This window comes from Numida meleagris, chromosome 5, assembly GCF_002078875.1.
Source record: "Numida meleagris isolate 19003 breed g44 Domestic line chromosome 5, NumMel1.0, whole genome shotgun sequence".
Classification (NCBI taxonomy): domain Eukaryota; kingdom Metazoa; phylum Chordata; class Aves; order Galliformes; family Numididae; genus Numida; species Numida meleagris.
Genome location: NC_034413.1, coordinates 64,617,226 through 64,640,928, shown reverse-complemented (window position 1 = coordinate 64,640,928; position 23,703 = coordinate 64,617,226). Strand labels below are relative to the sequence as shown.

General features: G+C 41.9%; 1 protein-coding gene across 5 annotated transcripts in view; it reads left to right on the top strand.

Moving 5' to 3' along the window:
* The window catches only part of NCKAP5 (NCK associated protein 5), a 454,740-nt gene that overhangs the window by 247,287 nt on the left and 183,750 nt on the right, over positions 1–23,703 (top strand). For all 5 annotated transcript variants that reach the window (XM_021397921.1, XM_021397919.1, XM_021397920.1 and 2 more), the window contains one exon: positions 11,087–11,150. In XM_021397921.1, coding sequence (XP_021253596.1) covers positions 11,087–11,150 — 64 coding nt within the window. The remainder of the gene's footprint in view (positions 1–11,086; positions 11,151–23,703) is intronic.

Below are 23,703 nucleotides of genomic sequence, written 5' to 3'. Positions count from 1 at the left end.
GGAGCTCTATTCAAACATTCAAAATTCCAAATTACTATTCAGAATTACTTTTGAAGTGTTATTTTTAGTTGAAACTGGAGAGATGCAGATTGGTCTAAGCATCTAGCTGACATTTGAACATCTGAAAATGTTCCCGTGTTAGTACTTCAGATGGTATTTTAAGTCATTATTAGTTTACATTTAATGTTTGTTTGGAAATGCCTGAATACTAACACATCATAATCATGATTCACCCTTATCTTTTACATTATTTATTTTGTTTGCTGAAATTAAACATCCGTAGAAGTTGATGCTGTTTGAGCTTTGGGAAGCTGGCCTCATTCACCGAGCAGATCTTGTTGATTTCCTTGGGGAAAATTGTTTAAGATTCCCCAAGGAGGTTTAATTTCTGTGGGATTTTGTGAAGGTGTGTGCTTCCCTGGTTCAGGTTCTAAACAAAAAAATTTGTTTCTCTTTTCCCCAGATGTTTAATTGTAAATGATATAGGAGTACAAGTTCTCATAATTTTCCATCACATCATAAGTAATTAGAAAAGGTTAAAATTACAGTTCTATCCCAACTTGGTTGAGCTGCCCTAGCTGAAAGGATAGACAGTGCCCGAGCATATCAGATAAAGATTTCTTTAATTAGCATCCAGAGGTCAGTTTTTAAAGATTCTATATTGAAGCAAGTCCTGCTCACCCTGAGCTCGGAGAAGCAACGCGGGGAGCACAGGTGGGTCCTGTGCCAGGCACTGCTCCGTCCTTGCGTCATCCCCAGACAATCACAGGCTGTGATTTGACTGTGTGTGAATTTAAATGGCTCTGTAAATACACACAAAAGGACTTTCATTGCTCTGCTGGTACTTCTGATGTGCTCTGGTTTTCATTTTCGCTGTCACTAAGTCTTGCATTGGCAAAACAGTCATTGAGGACTTGGTTTCTCTATCTTTACTTGAACATGTTTGAAAGCATGCTGCATATATTACCATATGCCGCATCCATTATTTAAAGTGACAACTGTAATTTCTGTATTAAAATTAGCCTGAGCGCGTGCCAGCCCCTGTTTGATCCAATGCAAATACTGCCCTTTGAGGAGCTCTGTGCAGTCTGGGCGAGGGTCCCTGTAGATCCGTGTCCTTTTAAAAGCCAGTCTTTTCTTCTGCTCTTTTAGGTCTGCTGAGACAGTGAAGCTTGAGTTTGAGGTTCCAGTTAATCATCTAATTTGTCAAAACACATCATCAGCCAGAGGCCACTGGCTTTGACTTTATCTCATCTTCTTTTATGGACAGAATGATAGAAGAAACAATTATATCATTAGGATGTAACTGATTTTATTGCTGTAAGGCTGCAGGAATATGAATTCACAAGCTGGGTTACCGAAGGATACTTCAAAGTGATTTTCAGTGTGCTCGTTTTTTTTCTCTTTCTGAGCTGTGGCTGAGACCACGTTATTTTGTTTAAAGCAAACCAGAGCCCACTGGCAGACCTGGGGGAGGACTATGGCAAGTCCAGCAGTTTCATTTCTCTAAGGAAATTTGTTCTGGTACTGTTGGGTGTTTTTTTGTGGTTTTTTTTTTTTTTAATTCTTAAGAATAGGAGGAACTCCCTGTCACTGCCTCCCCTCCTTTCCTTTCTCTCAACAAAACCAGTGGGTACAGTGAAGTTTACTGAGATGTACGGGCAAGATTGAATTACCTTCTCTTGCTCACTCTTTGAAGTCAATAAACAGGATCGTGTTCCTGAAATCAAAAAACTAAGTGGCAATTATTGCCTATCAGTACATCCAAAGTATTTTTATGCGGGCATTTGAGAGTGCTCTTACAAAAGACCTGTTTCATTTATTGTGTCTGTCACCTGCCGTGGTCCCGGCAGAAGGCCCCTGCAGGCGGTGCCTTGATGCTCGGTGTTTGCCAGGGGCAAGGAGCTGCTGCTGGTGGCGGGGTGCAGGCGGCCCGAGGGGCAACTGCTGCACATCACGACCTGTTGCTCCAAGGTACAAATCAGCCGCTTTATGTCTCACTGCAAGCAGATATTTATCCAAAAGATGACCTTAGCCTTTTTCTGTCCTTTTAGTAGCCTTTTATGTCTTTCTATTGGTTGGTTGTTAAAAGTATTTTTAAAGATCATTACCTGCCTTGTTTGCATTCATGCGCTTTTAACTGCCCTCGCTTTGCTGCTTCTTGCTGGGCCCTCACGGATTTCAGTGCGGGGTTTCTGTGCACGATGTCACAGAATGGAAATTTGGAAATACAAACACGGAAACTATGTGGTTCACATGTGTATGTGTACATAGAAGGCATCAATATTTACCTGGAGGCCAGACTTGGTACGTATTTTGACTCATTCTGGTGATTTCCTGAGTACAAAGCACTCGACGATGCTGCTGTGCAATCCCAGTGCCCAGGGCTTGGTTTTGATGCCTGCAGATAGATAGTACCTGTGGGAACTGGCAGCGCTGTCCTGCTGCCTTACTCAAGGATGCGTGGAGTTCAGTTTACTTGCTTTCTTGTAAAATGCTGTGAAAAGAAATTCTCTAATCTCTCAGCTGAGTTGGCAGAGGGGAGCAAAGATGGGTTGCAGTGAGGCTGCCTGTGTGTGGAGGCAGTGCTCGGCAGCAGCGTGCCTCTGTGACAGAGCATTATCTGTGTGTCTTAATAATGCCATACTGGTGTTCTTGGGGTGCTAAAAGAAATTATGAGAAACAACTAAGCTAGTTTAAGGAGTAAAGAAAGGGAATCTTTTTGAACAAATTTGATTCTCTGCTGTATTTTCTCTTTGAGCAGAGGGTCATTGTAGATTTGCTGGCAAGGTGCTTGAAAGTATTGAACAATTGGTCAAGGAAAAAGCCAAGGGAGGGAGGTCCAGCGAATCAAACAGAATGAAATCACTTTAATTTTGTTTCTTGTTCACAAAAAAAAAGATTTTTCCAAGGTATACCAGTGCTCAATTAGAGCAGGACATGGATGACAGCTGGAAGATTACTGAGCATGCAAGAAATGAAACTCGGAGAGAGAAAAGAGATGATATTTGTAAGTGCAGCTTGATAAAGAAAACAGAAGTCCTGATGTTGTGGGCTTTATGGACGGATAAAAACACATCACTCTGTATAGCAACCCCCCCTCGTACATCCCGTCGGCGCTGGGTGATGGGACGCGCTGTCAGCCCTGGGGCTTGGGTGGGGTTAGGGTCCGTACACCCCCCCCCCCCAAAAAAAGCAATCTCAAAGAATACCAGGAATGTGTTGTGATGGGAACAAGGGAGTAGAAAACAGAGGTAAGAGGTCAGCCAGTAATGAATATGTCCTCTTTGGTTTGTAAGGACAAAACTGAGACACTTTGTAGAGAACTAGGAGAAAAACCTTTCTCACAGCCAGCCAGAGAAATGCTAGCAGAGGGAAAACTAGTTATGGAGAAAGCAGTAGGATGAAAGAGTTTGACTGAGGGTAGGACTTGTCAATACCAGTGTATGTCACTTATTTGGTCCAATTTTTTTTCTGAGGAAATGTATTCACTTCTGTTTTATTTTCATAGAAATGCAAGAGAGAGCTCAGTGGTGGGTTGCTAAGATCTCTGGTTTGCAGACCCAGTTCTCTTCAGCCTTCATCATTCTTTTGCATATTCAATGGCATTAAGGTTCAAAAGCTGGTAATTTACTTACAGCATTTAGAAGGAGCATTTTGCATGAATGTTAATTGTGGAATTTAAGAACAGTAGGATTAGCACTAAGCAAAGATCCGATTCTGGTAAAAGGCTGACAGGGAAGGAACAGATAGTAGAAGTGATGGCAGCAGGCTGAGGTTTGTTGCTGTTAGTTTATATCTGAGTAGTATCAGTTATGAAGAAATGTTTCTATGATTTTCAGCCTTATTTGAAATGCGGGTTCTGACTTCATCCTATGAGAGGACGATCGTGTTAGCACCCTTGCAGAGAGCCTCAGGGAATAATATGAGGGATGGAGAACTGTTTTGTGCTTTGATGCATGGGTTGGGAAAGCTATAGTCTTGTTGAGCATGATGCGTTTTATGTTAATAAACAAACATCATTAACTGAAGACTGAAGTGCTGCCAATCCTGAATCTTTAATGAGCAATAAATTCTCATTGAAAATCCTTTAGGGAAATGCATATCCTTTCAAAAGAATTTCCACAGCACATCATGTACATGTGACAAATCTCTGGAGGAAAAATATACATGAACACCCAGTGATTGAGGGATTTGTTAGCTCAGCTTGCAAGTCTTTTGCAAAAACAAAATATTTTTTGCTTGTTTGTTCTTTGGCTGTTCTTTTTTCAAGGTCTTCTTGGGAGCAGGCTTATTAAAAAAACAAATTTCTCCTTCACTGGAAATCAGCTGATTCTGTCTGGGTCACAACCCAGAGAGTTCTTCATGTATCGGGAGACATCTTCTGACTTCCATACACTTATTTTTTGAAACAATTAACATTAAACAACAAAAGTAGAGATCCATGTGCTCTTCTAGCGCTTGAAACCATACCCAGTCCCCCAGCCAGAACCACAAGAGCTGAGGATCCACCTTATCAAGAGAACAGCTTCACCCGACTTACAAACAGTCAACAAAACACTAAGAAAAACGTTACACGCTCCTAGGATGAAAGACACCAGCAGGAGCCATTGAGCTGAGGAGCAGCAGCTGCAGGTTCCCTAGTGGTGCTGTAGTGTTGTAATGCACAAGGTGAGAAAGGGAGAAGCATAGAACTTGCTTTCCATACTGACTGGTACTGATGGAGGTCGTAAGAATGATGCAACAACTATGAGGATGCTGTCAAAAAGGTGATACACGCCATTGGTTTTCTTAGTTATAGAAAGGCAATAACTGCAGTCCTTGTACTGTGGAAAAAAGTCTCAGAGAAATTTGATACAGTTGTAAGTTATTTAGGCCTTTCATTAAACTGATGCTTTCATTTGCGTAGCAATTGAAATGATGATCTGGAAAGAAGAGCAAGCAGTCCTTCTTGTAGTAAAGTGTGGAGATCTATATGCAACTGCTTCCTATATACATTTTAGAATTTCTCTTGCTAAATTAATATTCCAAACTGCCTTCTGTTAGTCCTTTTCTTTTTTTCCATATCTGTCTGAACACTGCACTTTTCCATGATAAGTCTTTGAGAACTTGGCAGCTTGCCTAATCATAGAAATTCCCTCTGTATGCTTCTTGGATCCCAATTTATGGGCAGAAATAATAGAGCATTAAATACAAGTATTACTGTTAATGTAATTTTAAAATGTATAAATCAATCACGTCAAGAAATCCAGAAGTTATGTCCACACCATTGAATTTTGTCAAGTTGTTCTTGCTTTGTATTATGCGATACGGATTACAGAAGGGAGATGATGGGTTTTATGGTTAACATATTACTTTTAATAAGTAAAAAAAAATCATAGGGCAGATTCTGTGCTGATTTATTTGTAGGAGTGTGTGGGATATATTAAAACAAGGTGCGAGACTGAACAGAAGTTGGCTCTGCTAAAATCCAAACTGCTTTTTGAGGATTGCAGGAGTTGCATAGTGCTTGGAGCATTTTACTTAGAGTGTGACAAACTCTGTGTTAGAAATGTTTCGGGCTTCAGTGTTGTAGAGCCATTCATTTGGTGCTTTCTGACACTGGGATGGTTGGAGCTTTGTACTTGACATTGCACTGAAGTATGGGTGTAGCTGCCTTGCCTGCTTACTTGTAGTTGCTGCAGCTTACTAGTTTATGATTGGGCTGATTGTAAAGCAAATCTTTAACCGTCTCCCACTGATCTTCCTAGACTTCAGAAATCATTAGTAAACACATGCACCCCTGTGCATCTTGCTTCAGCCCTGGCTGTGAGGCTGAGCCCTGTGGCTCTCCCTGACCTGCCGTAGGGGTTGTTGTTTGGTCTCCTCTTTCAATGCTTTTGGGTCTAACTAGATAGTCTTCTTTGAACTTCTGATTCACATTTCATATACTCTAAAATCTACTGGAAATCGGTGAGAGAGCCCCAGGGGATGGCTGCTCTATATTTTAGACCACAGCTGTAAATCTGTGCCTATTTTTTTTTCCCCCCTACTGTTAGAGTCATTCCCAAGAAAATACACTTTGAATAAGCTGCTACCTGTTCAGCTTGTCTGGGTTTGGAAGTATTGCATCCTGTGGAAGAGAAGTTTAATGTAAATGGTATTTTCTGTGTGCTTATCAGTTATTCTGAAGTAAATTAGCAATAAATGGGAGCCTGTGCCTTGCTGATGGCTCAGCCTATCTATCCTGCTTCTGCCTGACAGCATTACTACTTCTCTTGTACTAACCGCTGTCTGCGATTATTGCAAAAATAATTAAATAAAATGTGTACTTTGCTCAGCCTTAAATTCTCAATTAATATTTCTTTGCAAGATGACTTTTTATTGCCAGATCTAGCTAAACTATTGCCATTCTAAACCAATGGTTTCAAAAAGAAGACAGCACTGACATTTATAGAGCACCAAGAACATACTGCATGCACCATCTCCAGCAGCAAGACTTCTGCAACCTACTGCAGAGAACCTGCTTTAACAGGGGTGTTGGACTTGATGATCCCTGGAGGTTCCTTCCAACCCCTACAGTTTTGTGATTCTCTTTGCAGCACTGTGGCTCCTGGCTGCTACTGCATCACCTCGAGGCCATGGGTGCCATGATTAGGGACGCTGCAATTCAATGAGTTTTTCTCATTTTGCTGCTTGCTCTCTTTTTTTTTTTTTCCCCCAATGTGAATGAAGTATTTATTCACTTTCTGCATCTCAGAGGTTTAGCGTTGAGGAGAAAGCTCTGAAGTTGTCTGCAGAAGGCACAGAAGTGTTCCTGGGATGTAGTGTGGTCTCTGTGATTTTACACAAGCACTGAAAATAAAACAAATCCTAACAGCGTATTTTCCATCTTGACTTTTTCCATGGGTCCATCTTTGCAAGCAGTGAAAGGCGTAAGATGAAAGGAGGTGAAAGCCAGGGTTCATTTTTCTATGTGAAACTGGCCATTTCTAAGGGAAATCCGTGCAGAATGAGACTTCCCAACAAAGGATGAAACGTGAAGAAAACGCTTTCCTGTTCATGAAACAAATTGGAGAGTAGGGAAGCAAATTTCTTACTTGGGAACTGTCATACATTTTGTCCTCATTCGCTCACTGTTTAGGAGAGCAATCATTTACAGTATGTAGGAATATGTAAAAATCTTCCTGTGTTGGTGCTGGAAATGCAAGATGCCAATGTGTGCTGGCACATGGTGGGACTGCTGGTGTGTGATTAAGACAAGAAGGGACATCAGGGTCTGCTCTAACCATTATCTTCTCAGGGGATCGTGGCAATGTAGATTCAGTGAAGCATTAAGTTTCAGGTGATGTTACTAAGAAATTTTGCATTCTTTCAGATTTTTGAATGGGTTCTTTTTTCATCATTAGCTCTACGAGGTTTGGTTTTGGAGGTTTCAAAAACAGAAATGAAAATCTTATTCTAAAAATTTAGCAAGTTGAACTTCAATGCTATATCAACATAAAGATGAAGAGCTAGGAATAGAAAAAGGGATCTTTCATGCATCCAGTTTGTCATTTATCCTGTTGTTTGATCTGAGGATATCAGTTACCAGTGAGAAACTGGACCAGCATTTGTTCAGACTGACATGGTAGGTGGGGTTTGTGATTGCATCTTCCTATTCTTCTCCTGTGGACTGTGAGGTGTCTGGGTTACACAGTTCTGAAGTGGAAATCTGAGCAGTGTTGGACAACTGTCAATGCTGCGTGATACAGCTTTTGTCTGGTGTGTGAATGAGTCTGGCTTATAGGAGTAAAGGTAGAAGGAGAAATTTCAGTTTGAGGAGAGTTTAGAACGTGAATGATTACTTAGGACATTTGTGTTTATCTTGGACTCAATGGGCTTTCCTCAAACTGTTGTTTTTTAAGAACAAGCTACTGAAAAATCTACTGGTGATGCTGAAACTTGAAATGTATCTTCCTTACATCCACACACTGAATACTTGTACGCTTGCTTCCATCTGGAAAGGATATAATTGCATCCTTGTTTGGCTCCTTTAATTATCTCTTTGTAAAGGCCTCGGCTGGGAATTTTGCCACTTATAATGCACATATTCAATCTTAAGAGCATAAGCTGTGCTTTCAAAGAACATTTTTGTAAACCTTTTATCATTTGTTAGCTATTTCGAAAGCAAACATGAGAACTTCTCAATGAATGTTTTAATTTTTTAAATCCTCAGAAGGATTTTGTTTTCTAGTAGGTTGGCTGTAGTTGCTAATTAACTTTCTTAATTAATCATGCTATGGGGATGAAACATGCTTGATTAAAAATAAATAAAGCCGTGCAGCAACAAAGCAATGCTCCCGATTTTTCCTATTTAGAAGCAAAGATTAAAAAAACAAGATTAACATTGAAGCTGCATGTCAAATGTTCTTTGCATTGGAAGCATCTGAAAGGCTAAAGCAGCTGAAAGCTTATTATTTCTACAGCTCTGTCATAATAAAAGTGCTTGTCCAATTGTAACAGCGTGGAAAAGCGGGGCGAGAAGAGCAGCTGAGGGCTCTGTCTTCGTCGTCACTTGGTGACACCTGGATGCGAAGGCCCTTCTCCCTTGTCGTGGTCCTACACGAAAACTTCCATTGCCGAAAATTGGTGTTGAATGCTGTTGGCTCATAGCAGGACTTTGCCCCTGTTTCTCACCCATTACACAGCACGTACTTACACAGTGGTGGTGGGAAGCACCTTGCGCTGCCCATTCCAAGTGGATCTTGCTGGAATTGCCTGAGGGCTGGCCGTGCCCAGAGGCACTCAGCACCCTGCTCGCACCATCTGCTTGGGGCTGGCGCGGGTGCCCGGCTCCTTTGCCTGCAGGCAGGGAGGAAGCGCGCTGGGATCTATCTCAAGTGGGAGCACAGAGCTTGCTTGCCTTAACATTCACTATTTTCAGATGCTCTTGCAACAGATGGCTCTTCCACATCCCCTGTTGTAGGTTTTTTTTTTCTCCTCAATCACAATCTGGTTTGTTTTTTTTTTTACTTTCTACTAGTGAAAAGTCATTCTGTTCCTAATAGCAGGAATGTTGTAGACACTGAATGGGAATGCCTGGCTCTGCCCTCTATCGCTGGGAAAATTGTGAAGGAGCCTTTCTGACTCATGCCCCATAAGCATGGGGAAAATCTCATGTCTTTGCTGATGAAACTAAATGGAAATTAGCTTTGTAAAAGTTATAGCATTCCAGAAACATAAATAAATCTCTATTAGAGGTAAAATGGAAAAAGTAGGAGTTGTTCTCATGCAGGAGGAATGACTGAATAAATCTATGTGGATTGCTTGCAGGATGTACATGGAAGAGTGGTTTGTGGTTGGTTTTTTGTTGGTTGTTTTTTTTTTCCCCTGCATCTCTTGTTGTAAAATATCTTTAGGCATTTGTTTTGCAATTAAAACGTCAACCCCCTCCTCAAAGGGCATACTGGCTTTTTCCACTAAAGCATATTAGGGCACTGAAGCGGTGCAAAAATGCAACTGGCTATTTGCAGCAGATGAACGAAATCCTTAAAATAGAACCAACCAATTTGTAGTTTGTGACCCTGTGTATCACATGAGAGGAGGGAGCGCTCTAAGTGTGTTTTAGAAGCTGTTTTTAGGGTATTTGCTTTAATTCTAGATATTGTTCTGGAGTAGCACAACTGCGACTTTCCCAGGTAGTGGTTGTGTCGTGTGTAGCTTTTGCCAATGTGTAATTTTTTCAGCAATGCATACATTTGCAAAGCACAATATTACCAATGCCTAGTCTTAATCTGAAAACCCTGCAATAATAAGTGGAAATGGCTCCAGCTAAACCAGAGAAGATTTAGCATTTTAGCATGGAAATGGAGAGTGGCTTTTGGGAAGGTGAGAGAAGCAAGAACAGCAGCAGGCTGGGATGCCTGAGCTGAAGCTGGATCTTAGCTAGACAGAAATGCCCATTGAAGTTCTTCAGGCCTAGTTTTTTTTTTTTCCCACTGGAATGAGAATTCCTTAAAATCTGGAGCCCTGTGGGAAATGGAAGCTTTGATCTAGGAGTTCGGTTTGGTTCCCCTCTGAAGCTCAGCAGCTTTAAATTTCATAGAGACAAGTTCTTTGACAGAAGACATCAGTTGGTATGCTTTGTTTCATGCTTTTGATACTCTCATTTCTTAAACAAATCACGTGTGTGTTGTCAAGTGTTTTCATTTCAGTGAAACTGCGCCTTCAAATTAAGAATATTTCTGTTGTCATCATCCTGGGTGTGTGTGGAGCACGGGGAGGACGAGGAATCGTGCCCAGGAGTCACTGCAGCAGAGGGCTCCTAGGGATGTGCCAGGGTACAGCGCGGCTCTGGGACAATTCAGGTCCCAGTTTTTGATTATGGCAAGTCCCAATTGTTCTATGAGGTCTTGTCTCTTCTGTGAGTTTCCAGAGTAAATTCCTCTCCTCCTTTACCTCCCGCACAATGGCAGATTTCTGCACCACTTTGCACATACTTAGTACATGCTACGTTTTCCCAGTCCATGCGCCGAAATCTCTTTCCCTTTCCATACAGAGTAAAACTGCACTTCCGTTTCTTTCTTAAAACTTATCGGGAGAAAGTGTGTTGTGATTGCCAAACTCTTAATTAAGCAAGTTAATTGCTGTATGAGTCAAGCCAAAGATTTAGGTAATGGTCTTATAGGTTAATAAAAAAAAAAAAAAAAACTGATTGCGAAATATGTGCAGCATGTTTAGTATTTTTAATTTCATTTTTATGCATACTTTTATTGATTTCTAGCTTGTGTTAATGTCATGCAGAATAAAGCTGATATGCGAGGCTGCAGGAAAACAAATCACGCAGCCTGATTTGCATGGTTTGCTTCCACGTTGCCAGCATGATGAGCTACTTTGTTGTTTGAATGGAGCAAATGATGTTTAGGTTCACTTGATTTATTGATAGTTCTGTCGGCCTGCCGCAAAATAAAATAATACAGCCGTTAGGTATTTCAGAGAAATATGGCAAAGAGAGCACACTCTGACAGGAGGGTTGCCAGTGTGATGTGGAGGAATGCCACCATAACGTGGACCTGGTGCATTCAGTGAGACATGACCTGCTACTCACGTGCTTTTCTTTCCATAGGGAGAAGCTGTCTGTGGCTCGGCTGCAGCGAGAAGTTGCACAAAGTAAGAGTGAAGGAACCATGGTAAGCTGTGGCAACTCTCTGCTTTGCAATTCTTATTTTACTGCTCCTGTTCAGGCCTGAGGTACATTTTGTCCTGCTGAAGATGATGACCCAAATAATAAGGCTGTTGTGGATATGATGATGGGATGCCAGCCATGCATTCATAACTCTGAGGAAACTCAAAACTCTGTCTTGGCTTTGTGGGGAAACTGCAGTAGAGAAAAGCTGTTTCCATTTCCTTGCTGATTGTTCTTACTGGAATGGGAGGCAAAGTAAGCAAGACCATGAGCACAGAAGGGCAATTTCAGATGAAAATGCAGTACATTTAGTTGTCTGTTAAATCTTGGCCAACTTCAGAAACGTGGAAGAATGCAAGTATGGAAGACTTTAGAAAGTCAACCTGATTAGTTTGTAAATCATGTAATGCTCTTTACATCTTCATTTGTCACATAGCAGCTTTTGAGATTGGGCTTGAGAGCAAAAGGTGAAATGGCTGATTTTAGGTTAAACACCACTCTCAATTTGTAAAGTCTTATCTCTTCAAAACGATATTATTTTGAAGCCAAGATGTGCTGAATGTTCTTAATTACTTAGCTGAGGAACTCTTCCCATCTGTTAAGAAGTTTGTTTGTCCCTGTCTTGGGATAGAATATCTTAGGCTTCCATGGGATAAAACAGATGGATTCAAAACCCAAACCAGTTCACTCGAATACACTTGTGGAGCTGCTATTGATCTGAATGAGCCACCTAGTTAGCTGTGAAAGAGTTTGGTCCAAATTCTTTCTCCATCAAACCTGATGGAGAAAAGCTGTAGAGCGTCGGTGTGGGGTGTGCACGCGCCATTTTCTGTGTGATGCGGGGCCCTTAGAAACACAGCTGCCTCCTGTCAGTACGTTTCATAAATCATTATTAGTGGTAAATACATTGTACTTAGATTTGGAGGAATGTAGGTAACTGCTGGGAGGAACCTGCTCTGAGCTGATTGCTGGGACCATGGCCAGGTTCCTCTGCAGAGCAGCGTCGGGGTGGCTGACAGGGACTGCGTAGGACAGGCGCGTCTGGCTGTCTGCCAGGAGTGCAGGGAAGGAGGGCAGTGGGATTTGCTCAGGCAGGTGCTTCTGGTTTGCCCTGAGCCGCCGTTGTGTGCTGGGCACAGTGCAAACGCTGCCCCAAGACAGCCCCCTTGGGTCTGCACTGTGGCTGCTTTGGCCACCAGGAGGTTTTGAGGGGGGGATTAAACAGGCAGGTTGGCCACAGGTAACCGGGTGTGTGCTGGGGCAGGAGTTCTCCGGGAAATTAGAAGCAAACTTCTGTCAGGTTAAGCCATAATCCAGGAGTCTGTAGCTGAGATAAAACTCCTACTGATTTCAGAAGTGATTTTGCCTCAGGTGGGCTGGAAAATATCAGGCAGTGGTTTTGCAACTGCATTTTAATTTTCATTGTATAAACAATTTTCAAAATCTGGGAAGAGCCATTTATGATATTTAAAGCGTTTAACTTTTTAAACTATTTTTCCCCTGGGGAAATACAACTAATATAATACATTGCATGTAAAGTACACTTAGTGAGACAGTTCAAGACTTCATGAAATAAGCAGTATTGATTAACCTTCTTGACGTGGTAATGCTTTCGGTACATCTGATTCCAGAGTCACCTGTTCTCAGTAGAAAAGTAATTTGTAGGTTGTGTCTGTCCTGAAGTAGTTTATAGAGGAAGAGAAGTCTTAACAAGTACATTGCTGCAGGATGTCACTGCCTGACAAGGGGATTCGAAGACCATGACAATTCCTTTTATTTACTCTTCAAGAACTTTTGCTTATGTGCTTTTGGACTTGAGGTTGGCACAGAACATGAGAGCCCTGTCCAGCAGCTCTCAGCAGCCTGGATGCCATGGCGTGCCCTCGGGCACCAAGACACCCCCGCCTTGGTGTTGTACCTACCTGGTAGTTTCTTCTCCTGAGGGCCCTCCACTTCTGGTGCCTGCAGCCTTGTGGGATTCATCACACAGCACTGCTACCGGAGGGTGATTCTGGGTAATTGGTTGTGAGGCAGAGTGTTGTAACCTGCTGTGATCTGACAGGTAGCTTCTCAGGGGTGCTATCTCTCCCCAAGGCAAGTATTAGTGTTCCTGCTCTTTCCCAAGGGGTCATTTCCACAATTATCTTGCAGCTACCTCCAAGGCAAGAGCGTGCCTGTAGAGACAATTGCTTTGAAGCAGCTAATGTCTGGAAACTCATCTGTGTCTCAGGCTTGGAACTGGTGATTTTAATATGAAACACAGCAGTCATTAATTAACATTAATGAACTTGGCCGTGAGCAGCGTGGGAGCAGTAAGGGTCCAGAAGATGGAGTATGTGAATGCAATGAACCAAGGGAATGGAGCAAGGAGCCTGCAGCACAGATCACTCTCAGGACAAATACATACGAAAGGTGCACAGAAGAATTTTGGAGGGGGATTCTGGGTATATAGAGCCTCTGGCAGAAGGCCAGCTTCCTCCCAAGCCATACTGGCTGGTGTGAGGGAAGTCCTGTGAGTGCTCCTGGGAGAGGAGGCATTAGTGATGACAGGAGATAGTGGCTGGTGGGTGCCAGGCAGATGGTCATGCTCCAGGGCACCCCAACATAGTCACCACTATTAGCCAGTTTGCACAGATGAACTGATTGAGATGCTCTTCATTTTGTGGTGAGACAGCTGTGCATGACCATCCAGAATATGGCTTGTCTTTCACCTTGCTGTCACCACTGCTGAAACGCACCACCCACTGCCTCACAGTGCTCACATCCACTGTTTGGTCTCCATAAATGTTCAGCAAGCATCAACGGAAATCAGTGGGTGCCATTTTTTCTGCATGGAAGAATTGAGTGACACATTTCTGCTCCATACACACTTCCATGTCTGATGCCTTTCTGTCAGGCTGCCCTTCTGCTGCAGTCTGTCACACGGCAACAAACTGTAATGGAATATTGAGGTGGGAAGGTTCAGCCTCTACTGCCATAGCACCAGCATCTGCCTCTGATGTCATGGGCCAACATCATAAAATAGGAGGCATTACTTTCAGAGCATCCCTCATACATCTCATTAGGGCTGTTAGGATGGGTTGTGAGGGCCAGAAGCAATCGCCTTACATCGGCCCACAGCCACTTTTAGGAGTCAGAGAGGCCAAGGAGTTTGTGGTTCTCCGCAGGTTCAGCCTGTCCTGCCTGCTTTCCCTTGGCACCTGTTTGGTTGGTGTCAGAGGTGTATGGGTGAACTTTGCTATTGGCTTCCCAGTAGAAACCGTGTGGAGAATACGCTTTTGAATATGCTATTAAGGATGTGCTTCCCTCCGTGGAGAGTCTGCTCCACAGCATTCTCTCTAGAAGTTTATTTTTGCACGTGTCCCAGAGTTACATCTTTCATGACTAGATTATTGTTGGAAGTATATATGTACCAGAGCATACTCTAAAGAAGAGAATAAATTAAGGTTTTGCATTTCAAGACTAACATTCATCATCAAAAATATATGAATAGTCTGTAAGAGCCTGTTTTTCTGTATGGTTGTGTTGAAATCTGATACCTTATACATAGGATTGAATGAACATATATTTATAAATTGGTTTAATAAGGAAAACTGAATACAGTTAAACTGTGAATATCTGACAGTTTGCTCAAATCTCTCCATTTTATGAACAACCATCAGAAAATATTGATGGTTATTCGTTATCAAATTGCACATCTGCTCTACTGCCAGCCAGCCTACTAGGAGTGTTAGCAGCAGCAAGCCTAGCTGTGGTGTGGCTTTTTCTGTTGCTTTTGACCTTTAGTTCTTTAATGTGTATGTAGATTCTCTTAGTCATGTTTCTTCTTACTCATCAATGATATTTCACTTTTCTGTAAAGGAAAGGAAAATAATGGCTTCATGTCTGTACACTAAATTCAGTGTTGACTGTGCAGGTGTCTGTGGTGACAGAGATTCCATTAAAATTAGCAGCTTTGAATAGATGAAGTATTTATTTCAAAACATCACAGAAAGTGGAATTTGTTTTAGTCATGAAAGTCCTTCCTCTCTCTTCTTTTTTTTTTTTCTTTTGACTCATTAAATCCGTATGTTTGTACCAAATGTTTGAGTCGTAGACTTTGTACCTTTAGGACGCAGAGCAATACCAGGAAAATTGTTCATTTTTGTGAAATTTTATTAACAATGAACAGAGTTGGGTTAGGAAAAATATGAGAAAAATGATGCCGTAGTAGACAGCAGAGTCCTTGTGGCAGGGTAAGTGTTGTGTTAGCAGAGACCTAGATTAAAAATCTAGAATGAACCAAGCGTACACACAATTGCATGATGTTTCCATAACTTGGATTGCATTTAATAATTACCCAGAAAAATGTTCAATATCTTATTTATGCAGTTGCTCCATGTACGTAGATGCTACATGATTGCTTCATCTGTTTGTACTTCTGCATCCATGTCCTTTAATTCTATTCAATTTTCTATTAGTTCAGTGGCCTGTAACCTACACAAAAGAAATTGTACCATTTTGGCAATTTAGCTGTGAAGGTTAAAGTGGGGTGTTAGTGCCTTTTATATCTACATGGCTTTCACTTAGGGTGGGCCCTAGGCTCTGATTTACTCCGTGTCCCGCTACGCATTTAAGTGATGCAAAGTGATTATCGTGGGCTCTTCCCGGTGTCTGTCTATTCCACACCTGCACCCTTTTGTTAAAAACCCACCGTGTTAACTGAATGTGAGGTCCCCACTGAATAGGTTTCCACCCTCTGGTAATCCTTCTGCATTAGATTGATTTATGAATGTATCAGATTCTTTGTTAGCATGTAAACCACTAATTAATTTAAAGCTCTCTGTGGAAAAATTAAAGCCCTGGTTAAGGCTTTCAACAGGCTCAGATGGTGCTAATAATGGAAAAACAAGTTATATTAATGAGTTCTGATGTGATCAGCACAATTCTTGCTTTACAAACAGTTTTTGCTATAAAATAGAAGAGACTGCAAGTTTTTAAATAAGGAGTAAGGGAAAAGGGGAAGGCAGGAAAAAAACCTCACTGCAGCAAGGTATCCCATTATTACCAGGAATGGAGTCACTGCTGCTAGCTACAACTTTCTTAAATGTAATGTTTTTAGATACACGTAGCAACCACTTACAAAGCCACTGGGATTCAAATGCAAACCAGTCTTTTTCCCAGATGGAATCAAAACTTTAATGCAATCAGCTTGATAAAATCTCTTGCTTCCTCTTCTCTTTGTGGGCTGCTGAACTGGAACATCCACATGGATGTGCTAAGGTGCAGAAAAGGTCTTGATTGAAATCTTATTAAAATCAGCAGAGATTCTGACCATGTTCTCTACTTTTCCAAACACCAAGCTGTTTGGTGCATAATTTGTTTCCTTTTGCTCAACTGCAGAACTTTAATATAGGTAGTCGTTTTTGGTGGAAAGAAAGAGGAGATCAGAGCTCTGCCTGATCAGCTTTGTTGAACTTAAATGAAATGAAATTGGAAATAAAAAGGTAAAATTCCATTTTGCAGGAGACCAGAAATGTGCATTTATAGAGTCAGGCCATGGCTGTAGGAAATGGCACTTTTTCTGCACCTCTCTCATCTCAGAGCTGCCTGTACCTCTCCTGTCTCCCAGTGCAGTCCAGTACCCCATCTCATACCACAGTGCAGGTGTGTGCTCAGCACTGTCTGTGATGGCAATACTGCCCCATCAATCACCCATCCCAGAGCCCCTGTTACAGGGACCAGGGTCAGTATTTCTGGGAGCCTCTTCACATCCAGAGATTTTTCACATCTGCACCATACACCTCACCCTTACACCAGAACAGGAATCCTGTGCTTGTGCTTCAGCCCCAGTCCTCATGCGTGGTGGCACAACACGCTGCCATCGCCGTGAGGGATCTGTGCTGTGGCAGGAGCAGCCAGGAGAGCTGCTGTTGCAGAAGCACCGGGATCGTGCAAAAGTAGATGGTATTTAGTAATAACTGAAGTGTTAAAGATGAGATACAAAAGGCTAAATTCTCTTTTCCAACTTCTGGGTCCTTGTGTCCATGGAAGAATTATCTATCTGTGCTTTAATTAGAAAGTAGCACAGAGAGAGAGGCAGTCACCGCTGTAAAGCGTCTCTGCATATTCAACATCCTAAACCAGAAGGAAGCAGCCTGACCCTCGTGCCTTCTCTGTGCAGCTGTCTATTTATATAGCCAGCCATGCTGTCCGACTTCTTGTTCTTAGCAACTTTGTCATATGGCCCTTGGAGAAACTCAGTGGCATTTGTAGTAGTTAACATCAATAACAGTTAATGAAATTCTTTGCAAGCCCCATTTAGTGCTCCTGGACCTCATTAACTGTCCATATGTCATCAGGCCAAATGTCCTCACCCACAACTTTGCAGTTTTATCTTCAGGGCTTTTAGAATTTGTAAGCCAGGAAAAGATTTGCCTCTGTAATTCTTCTCATGTCCTAAGTATTTTTCTTTTGTGTGCTTCAAATGTGCCCGTACATAGATGTTTTTCTGTTCTTGTTTTTTAAGGATTTTCTGAATTTAAGGATTCTTCATGAGTTAAGATACTTGAGACCTCTCGAGGGTCATTTTAAAATGTGGAGAAAAAAAAAAAATGAATCCACTTGCTCACTCTTCTGAAATTGAAGTACTAGAAGCCTGATTATGTCTGCTCAGAATGATTCTGGCTTTCATACTCAGGTCACTTGCTTCCTCCTTAATTAATTTCTGTTCTTTCTTTTCACCAAGTTCCTCAATAAATCGTAAGGAATTGTTAAAATCGATTTACTTCCAGACTATTGTTAGTTAAAGTGTGGTAGAAATTGTGTGACGGGCTGGGGATGAAAAGATCCTGATCAGTTGCCCCCCCAACTTAGTGGCCTTTCCGAGTCTGGCTTTTTACCAGGAGAGGGAGCTACGTTCATTTAAAATAACCCGCGTCCGCAGCCATGCTGAAAACAAGCATTCGATGGCATCTGTTTAAGCACAGAATATGTGACAACGTGAAAGTAGAGTACACACTGCAGTCTTTTTTGGTCCGCTGGAATTTAAGGTTTCTTTGGAGTTGTAAAATATTAGTAGCAAAAGCTATTTGAAAATATCTTTGCAGGAGCTCTTGGTGCTTGCCTTGGTTTTGGTGTTCTCTTGCTGCGCGTGCCCAGAGTGCTGTTACAGGTGCCGGCACAGAAGAGAACCAGGAGTAGATCTGAAGGAGCAGAAATAAACGTTGCCCCTCCTGCTGTGAGCTGGCAAAATGGTCTGGCTCTTCAACAGGTTTCTAGAAGTGTTTCGTCAGTGTAAAAAGGAGTCAAATAAAATTATGTAAGAATCATCAAAGAGAGAAAAAACTCTATGCAAAATGCATTTATATAAGGTCTGAAAGTAAAAGAGAGGCGAACTGTAGAAAGTATGTCAGATAAACTAACTTGCCCTCAAGTAGAAAATGCCATTTATACATTAGATAACAAAGGCAGGAGATGCTGAAGGCAGTACAGAAAAAGCACGCGCAGCCTCATAGTATCTATGGGAATATTTAATATCAGAGTGGCAGTTGGCTTCAGTGTGGAGCAAATCCCGCTTTATGACCAGAAACAGCTGCACCCCGCTCTAGGCAATACCTCGCTGCCTAACAGGAGTGATGCGCACACGCACTAATAACAGTGAATTGTAGCCATTTTCATATCAAAGGTTAAGCTCTGCAATCCTGAGCTCCTCCGGGCAATGGCACGAGTTGACTCTGGAAGCTGCACACTCACTGGATTAATGTTCTTGTGAGGATGACCTGAATAGAGGCACCGCTCTGCAGCCTGCGGAGGAAGGACATTTACGGTCAGGTTTTATCAAATGCCAGAAAGCAAGCTCAGCTGGAGCAGAATTAGTCAGAACGTCTGAAAAGAAAAGGTGAATGGAAGAGCTGGGCCAACTATTAGAATTTCATGCACCTGGGAAGGTAAATTTATACAGGTTAATAGGAGTGAAACCCTTGTGAGATACTTGGCGTCACAGCTTTTTTTTTCAAGTAGCTAGGGAAATTAGCATGTTAAAAGCAAAAGAAATTGCTGTTGTCTTACTGCTTTCGTTCTGTTGATGCAAATTCTGGTCACAGTGTCCATCTCAATGATCTCAACCTTTTCCCATTCTCACTGTATTTGTATCATTGGTTCTGTGGGTTGCATTACAGTTGCCTTCATGGTGATTGACGCTTGTTACTGATTTACTGCATAGAGTCTGGCTGCAACAAGGCAGAGAGGATGAGGCAATGCAGCAGTACTGATTCCCTGAATTCTCCTCCATCTGATCAAGCCAACCAATGTCAGTGAACACTTTCAACGCTGGATAGGGAGTGAGGTTCTTAATTTCTTCATTCTTGTTGTCCTCGTTGTATATGGCACTAGACAATGCACAAATTAAGGTGCTGTACGGCACCTTAGTTTCTGTACAGGTTGGATATTAGGAAAAAATTCTTAAATGAATGAGAGATGAGGCTGTGACATAGGCTGCCTAGGGAAGTGATGGGGTCACCATCCCTGGAAGTTTTCTAGAAAAGGATAGATGTGGCACTGAGGGGCATGGTTTATTGGGGATGGTGAAGATAGGTCAATGGTTGGTCTGTATGATCTTGGTGGTCTTCTCCGACCTTAATGTTTCTATACCTCTGTGATCCTAGGAAGGGACAAAGTTTGTGTACCAAGTGCTTAGTTCTGATTCCGATGAACGTTTGCTTATTTAAACGAATGCAGTGCTCTGGGAGCTTGTACCATTGAGGTGGTTCTGACCCTTAGAACAAGACAGTTGTGCAGTGCTTTAGATTGCATCGTAGTAGAGTAGAACCTTCACTGCACCGTTTGTTCAGCAACTAGTGCAATGGGGTCCTGATCCAAAATGGAAGCTCTACAGGACCAAGAGAACATGATAGTTTTGAGTCTTGTCGTGTTCCCAGACTCATATATTCATAAAATAATCTGTTGGTGATGAATAAAATTGAGACAGCAGAAACTGGGAAAAATAATTAGCCTATTTCAGAGCGTGAAAACTAGTCACAGCACTTAGAGCAAGACTTCAACTTATGAGTATTCTTTATGCCATTAAGAAAAGGTTTGCTTTGTTGTCTTCATCTCTTGGCATAGTGTTATTACTTTATTCTCTGCAACTTCTGTTTAAGGTTTAAAATAAATATTAAAATAGAGCAAGGGAATGATGCTTTCACATACTAAACTTACAAACTTAAACAGCTTTGCACGAATTATGATTCTATGAATTCGTATAGCTTGAGCTTGTGGCTATGATTCTTCCTTTCTTTTCCGCCCTACTTCAGTCTCATAATCTTTAATTCAACTTTTGCTTTGTCAGGAGTTAGCTTTTGCATACTTTCTGTTTGTTTTGGCTCTGTGCTCACTGCTTTGTGATAAGGCATCTTTTGATATTCTGTGAGATCTTTCATAATGAAGATCTCATGACATACTGTTCCAAGTCTGGAACTGATGGCCAGACTTGCTTAAATGTCCTGTGAGAGGCAGCTGTCTAGACTGTGGGAATGACTGTGATGTTTGGACTGTGTTATTTCCATACCGTTTGGCATGATGCACTCTGCAGTTATTCTGGAAAATAGTACAAATACAAGTACCATGCTTGAAACAGCACCCGAAACTGGACCTTACCCAGTTGTGAAGTGGCTTTTCACTCATTCTCCAGACTGTGCCAATAAGTCATTCCTTCAGTCCAATAACTCTGCTGTGTGAATTCAGATAACCAGGAGGTTAAAATCCCTGCTTACTGTGTTCACAAGAAGTCCTATTCTTCTTTAGTTTTGGTGTCATACAAGTCATGCTATTTCAGCCACCTAATTCTTTTATAATCTTGTATATAATACTGTCTGACTCAAATTGGTTATTTGTACAATGGGCTTTATTCTGACTCATCTCCTGTCTGTATGATTGTTTAGGTAGTGAACTCTTTGGGGAAGAGGATCTTACAATGCTTGTAAATAGTGCTGAGAGCCATTTGGAGCCTGGAGGTACTGATGTGCTGCAGATAATCACAGCCCAGCTACTCAGGATGAATACTGAGAGGGAATTTGGCTCAGTATGCACAGACCATGCAGCAGTCATTTTGTAATTACATCTTTACACTGCAGATTTGTGATTGGCATCCATGGTGACACTGCTTATTTAGAAATGATTTCTGAGTTGCAGATTAAAATTATCATCTCTTGGGAATGTCGTGTTTCTGGTCGTACCTAATAACAAGTGCCCCAAGGCACCGACTGGTAGTTTTTCAGTTAAAAAAACTTTTTCCTTGGCTGTCAATGGAGAGGCAAGTCAGAATTCCCAGAATCTGTGTATGATTGCCCCCGGTCGCTGAGGTGATGTTACTCCCTCAGGGGGAAAGCTTGTGGCATGGGAGATACTGTATGGAAAGGCGTGCATTAAATCAGAAGCTGAAAAATATTTTCATACTGAAGATAGGTTTTCAGAGTTGTTGGCAATTTTCAGCAGCTGTATGTTACATCAGTTGGTAAGGGAAACCTCTTCACAAACTGAAAGACGTAGGAGGGGGTGAGTGGAAAGTTAGGGTGTGAAGAACATGTGTAATCCAACACATTGAAAAGGAAGAGCTTTAGAACGAACATAAACAGGTTTTCAGAAATATCTTTGTGAGCCCCCGGGAGGCAAGAACATCAGTTTGTAGCAGTGTGTTTGATCTAACACAGATGGGATGGAGAAACTCTTCTCAGCTTCATCCTTTCCATGTAGCTACTGACGTGCATCTGGATGCCAGGGCAGGGGAAGGGCCACCTGTGCTGATGGGGTTCACTCCCCTGCCCCACAATTGCTGAAGAATTGAATCAAACCTTTGCACAACTCGTTCCAGGGAGCCCAGCTCTGTTTGACTTTGTATGGTCAGTACAGCTGCGTTCTTTCTTTTCAGCCCCATTTAGTCAAAGATTGTTCATATTTCACCTGTATTGAATTTGATTTCAAGCCTGATGTCTTAAGTGAGTTATAGGAAATTGTTTGGTGCAGTGATATATTGCACATAGAAGCATTAGTGAACAGCAAAGTTCCTGTTTTAGAGATAAACAGCAAAATTTCTTTCTTACCAAAGCTTAAGAACTAAACAATTACAAACAGTTTGGTAGCCCACTCTTCATACTTCTTGTACCCAGCAGACAGGTAAAACTGCTGTGCCCGTGAGCCTGTGAACCAGTAACTCTATCCTGTGTAAATAGATAAACATAGAAATGGAGACCAGAGAAATCGGTGTCAGAGGTTTTCTTTCTGTTTTCAGTCTTCTCCTTTGGAAGTACAGCTAACCTACGTGTTCTGGTAAGAGAAGGAGACCAAAGGGGGAGAGCCTGGCTGACACTGGGAGTTGGGATGGAATTAGTCTGTGGAGACTTGAACGGACATTCAAGTGAACCTATTACTGGAAAGTCACTGGGCAAAATGATGTCAGGCTGTGATACAGTCTTTCAATTACTCCAGTTGGACCAGTGGACAAATTGAAAACACAATGCAAACTTGTTTCTTTATTTTTTCAAGTTCTCCCAACTACCAGGCTTGCAAACTCAATCTGGCCTCTGAAAATGAAGCCAGTTCTTCTAGATAAGTGCGTTATCAGCATCAGTGGCAGCTCTGTTAAAATTACAGTTGAGGATGCACCAGCCAACAAAAAGTCCACCACATTTCCCTATTGCCTCTAGCAGTGCCTGCAGTGCTTCAGGAGTGAAAGTGATGAAGAGGTACAGTAATCACAAAAATACAGCGATAGGCCTCTGGAATACATGCAAGAAACAGCTGGGTAAATCAGGTGCCTTTTTGCAGTTACTTGCCAACCATAAACAAACTCTACAAGTGAACACAAAAAAACTGTAATAAGATCTGACATGTTCATGAGCAGCGCTGTAAAGAGCCTGGGAAAAAGAAATGCTGCATGGAAAGGTAGCTGGCAACAAGTAGTGATGCCAGAGATGCTGAGTGTGTCAGCTGAGAAAGGCAAATAGAAGTATGTGTGTGCAAACTAAGATATCAGTATATCTCAGATCCATGGGGACAGGGTGGCACCGCGGATGTTTCTGAGCTGCTTCTCAAGATTGTCATGATTCAGTCCTACATCTCCCATCCTCCCAGTTTTTGTTTAGCCTGACATCTCTTTCAGTTAACTTCTGCGTATCCTAATTATTAGCAGGAAATACAAATACTTTCACAAGAAATCCAGAAGGTGAAGAAGCATTAACTCTGCCTAGCATCAGAGCATACTACTCCTAGCTTCTGAATAAATCCAAGTTCCCTGGAGCAGCAAAGCACAGTTCCACTCCCCTCTCATTTTACACCGAGTAAAACTTTTAGAAGTGTTTATTATTTTTAAATGCTTATCCTACTTGTGTCCTGCTGCATAACTCCTATCTCACTAATACAGATCCAAGTGGGAAATGCTTGATTTAACCATGTGCCCGTTTGTTCTGAGAGCACTCAGTCACTTAGAAAAGAAACCATTTATATCATCTGAAGAACACATTGGTCAGTTACAGGGGGAAAAAAAATGCTTTGGGAATAGGTGCACAGTCATTTCAGATAAG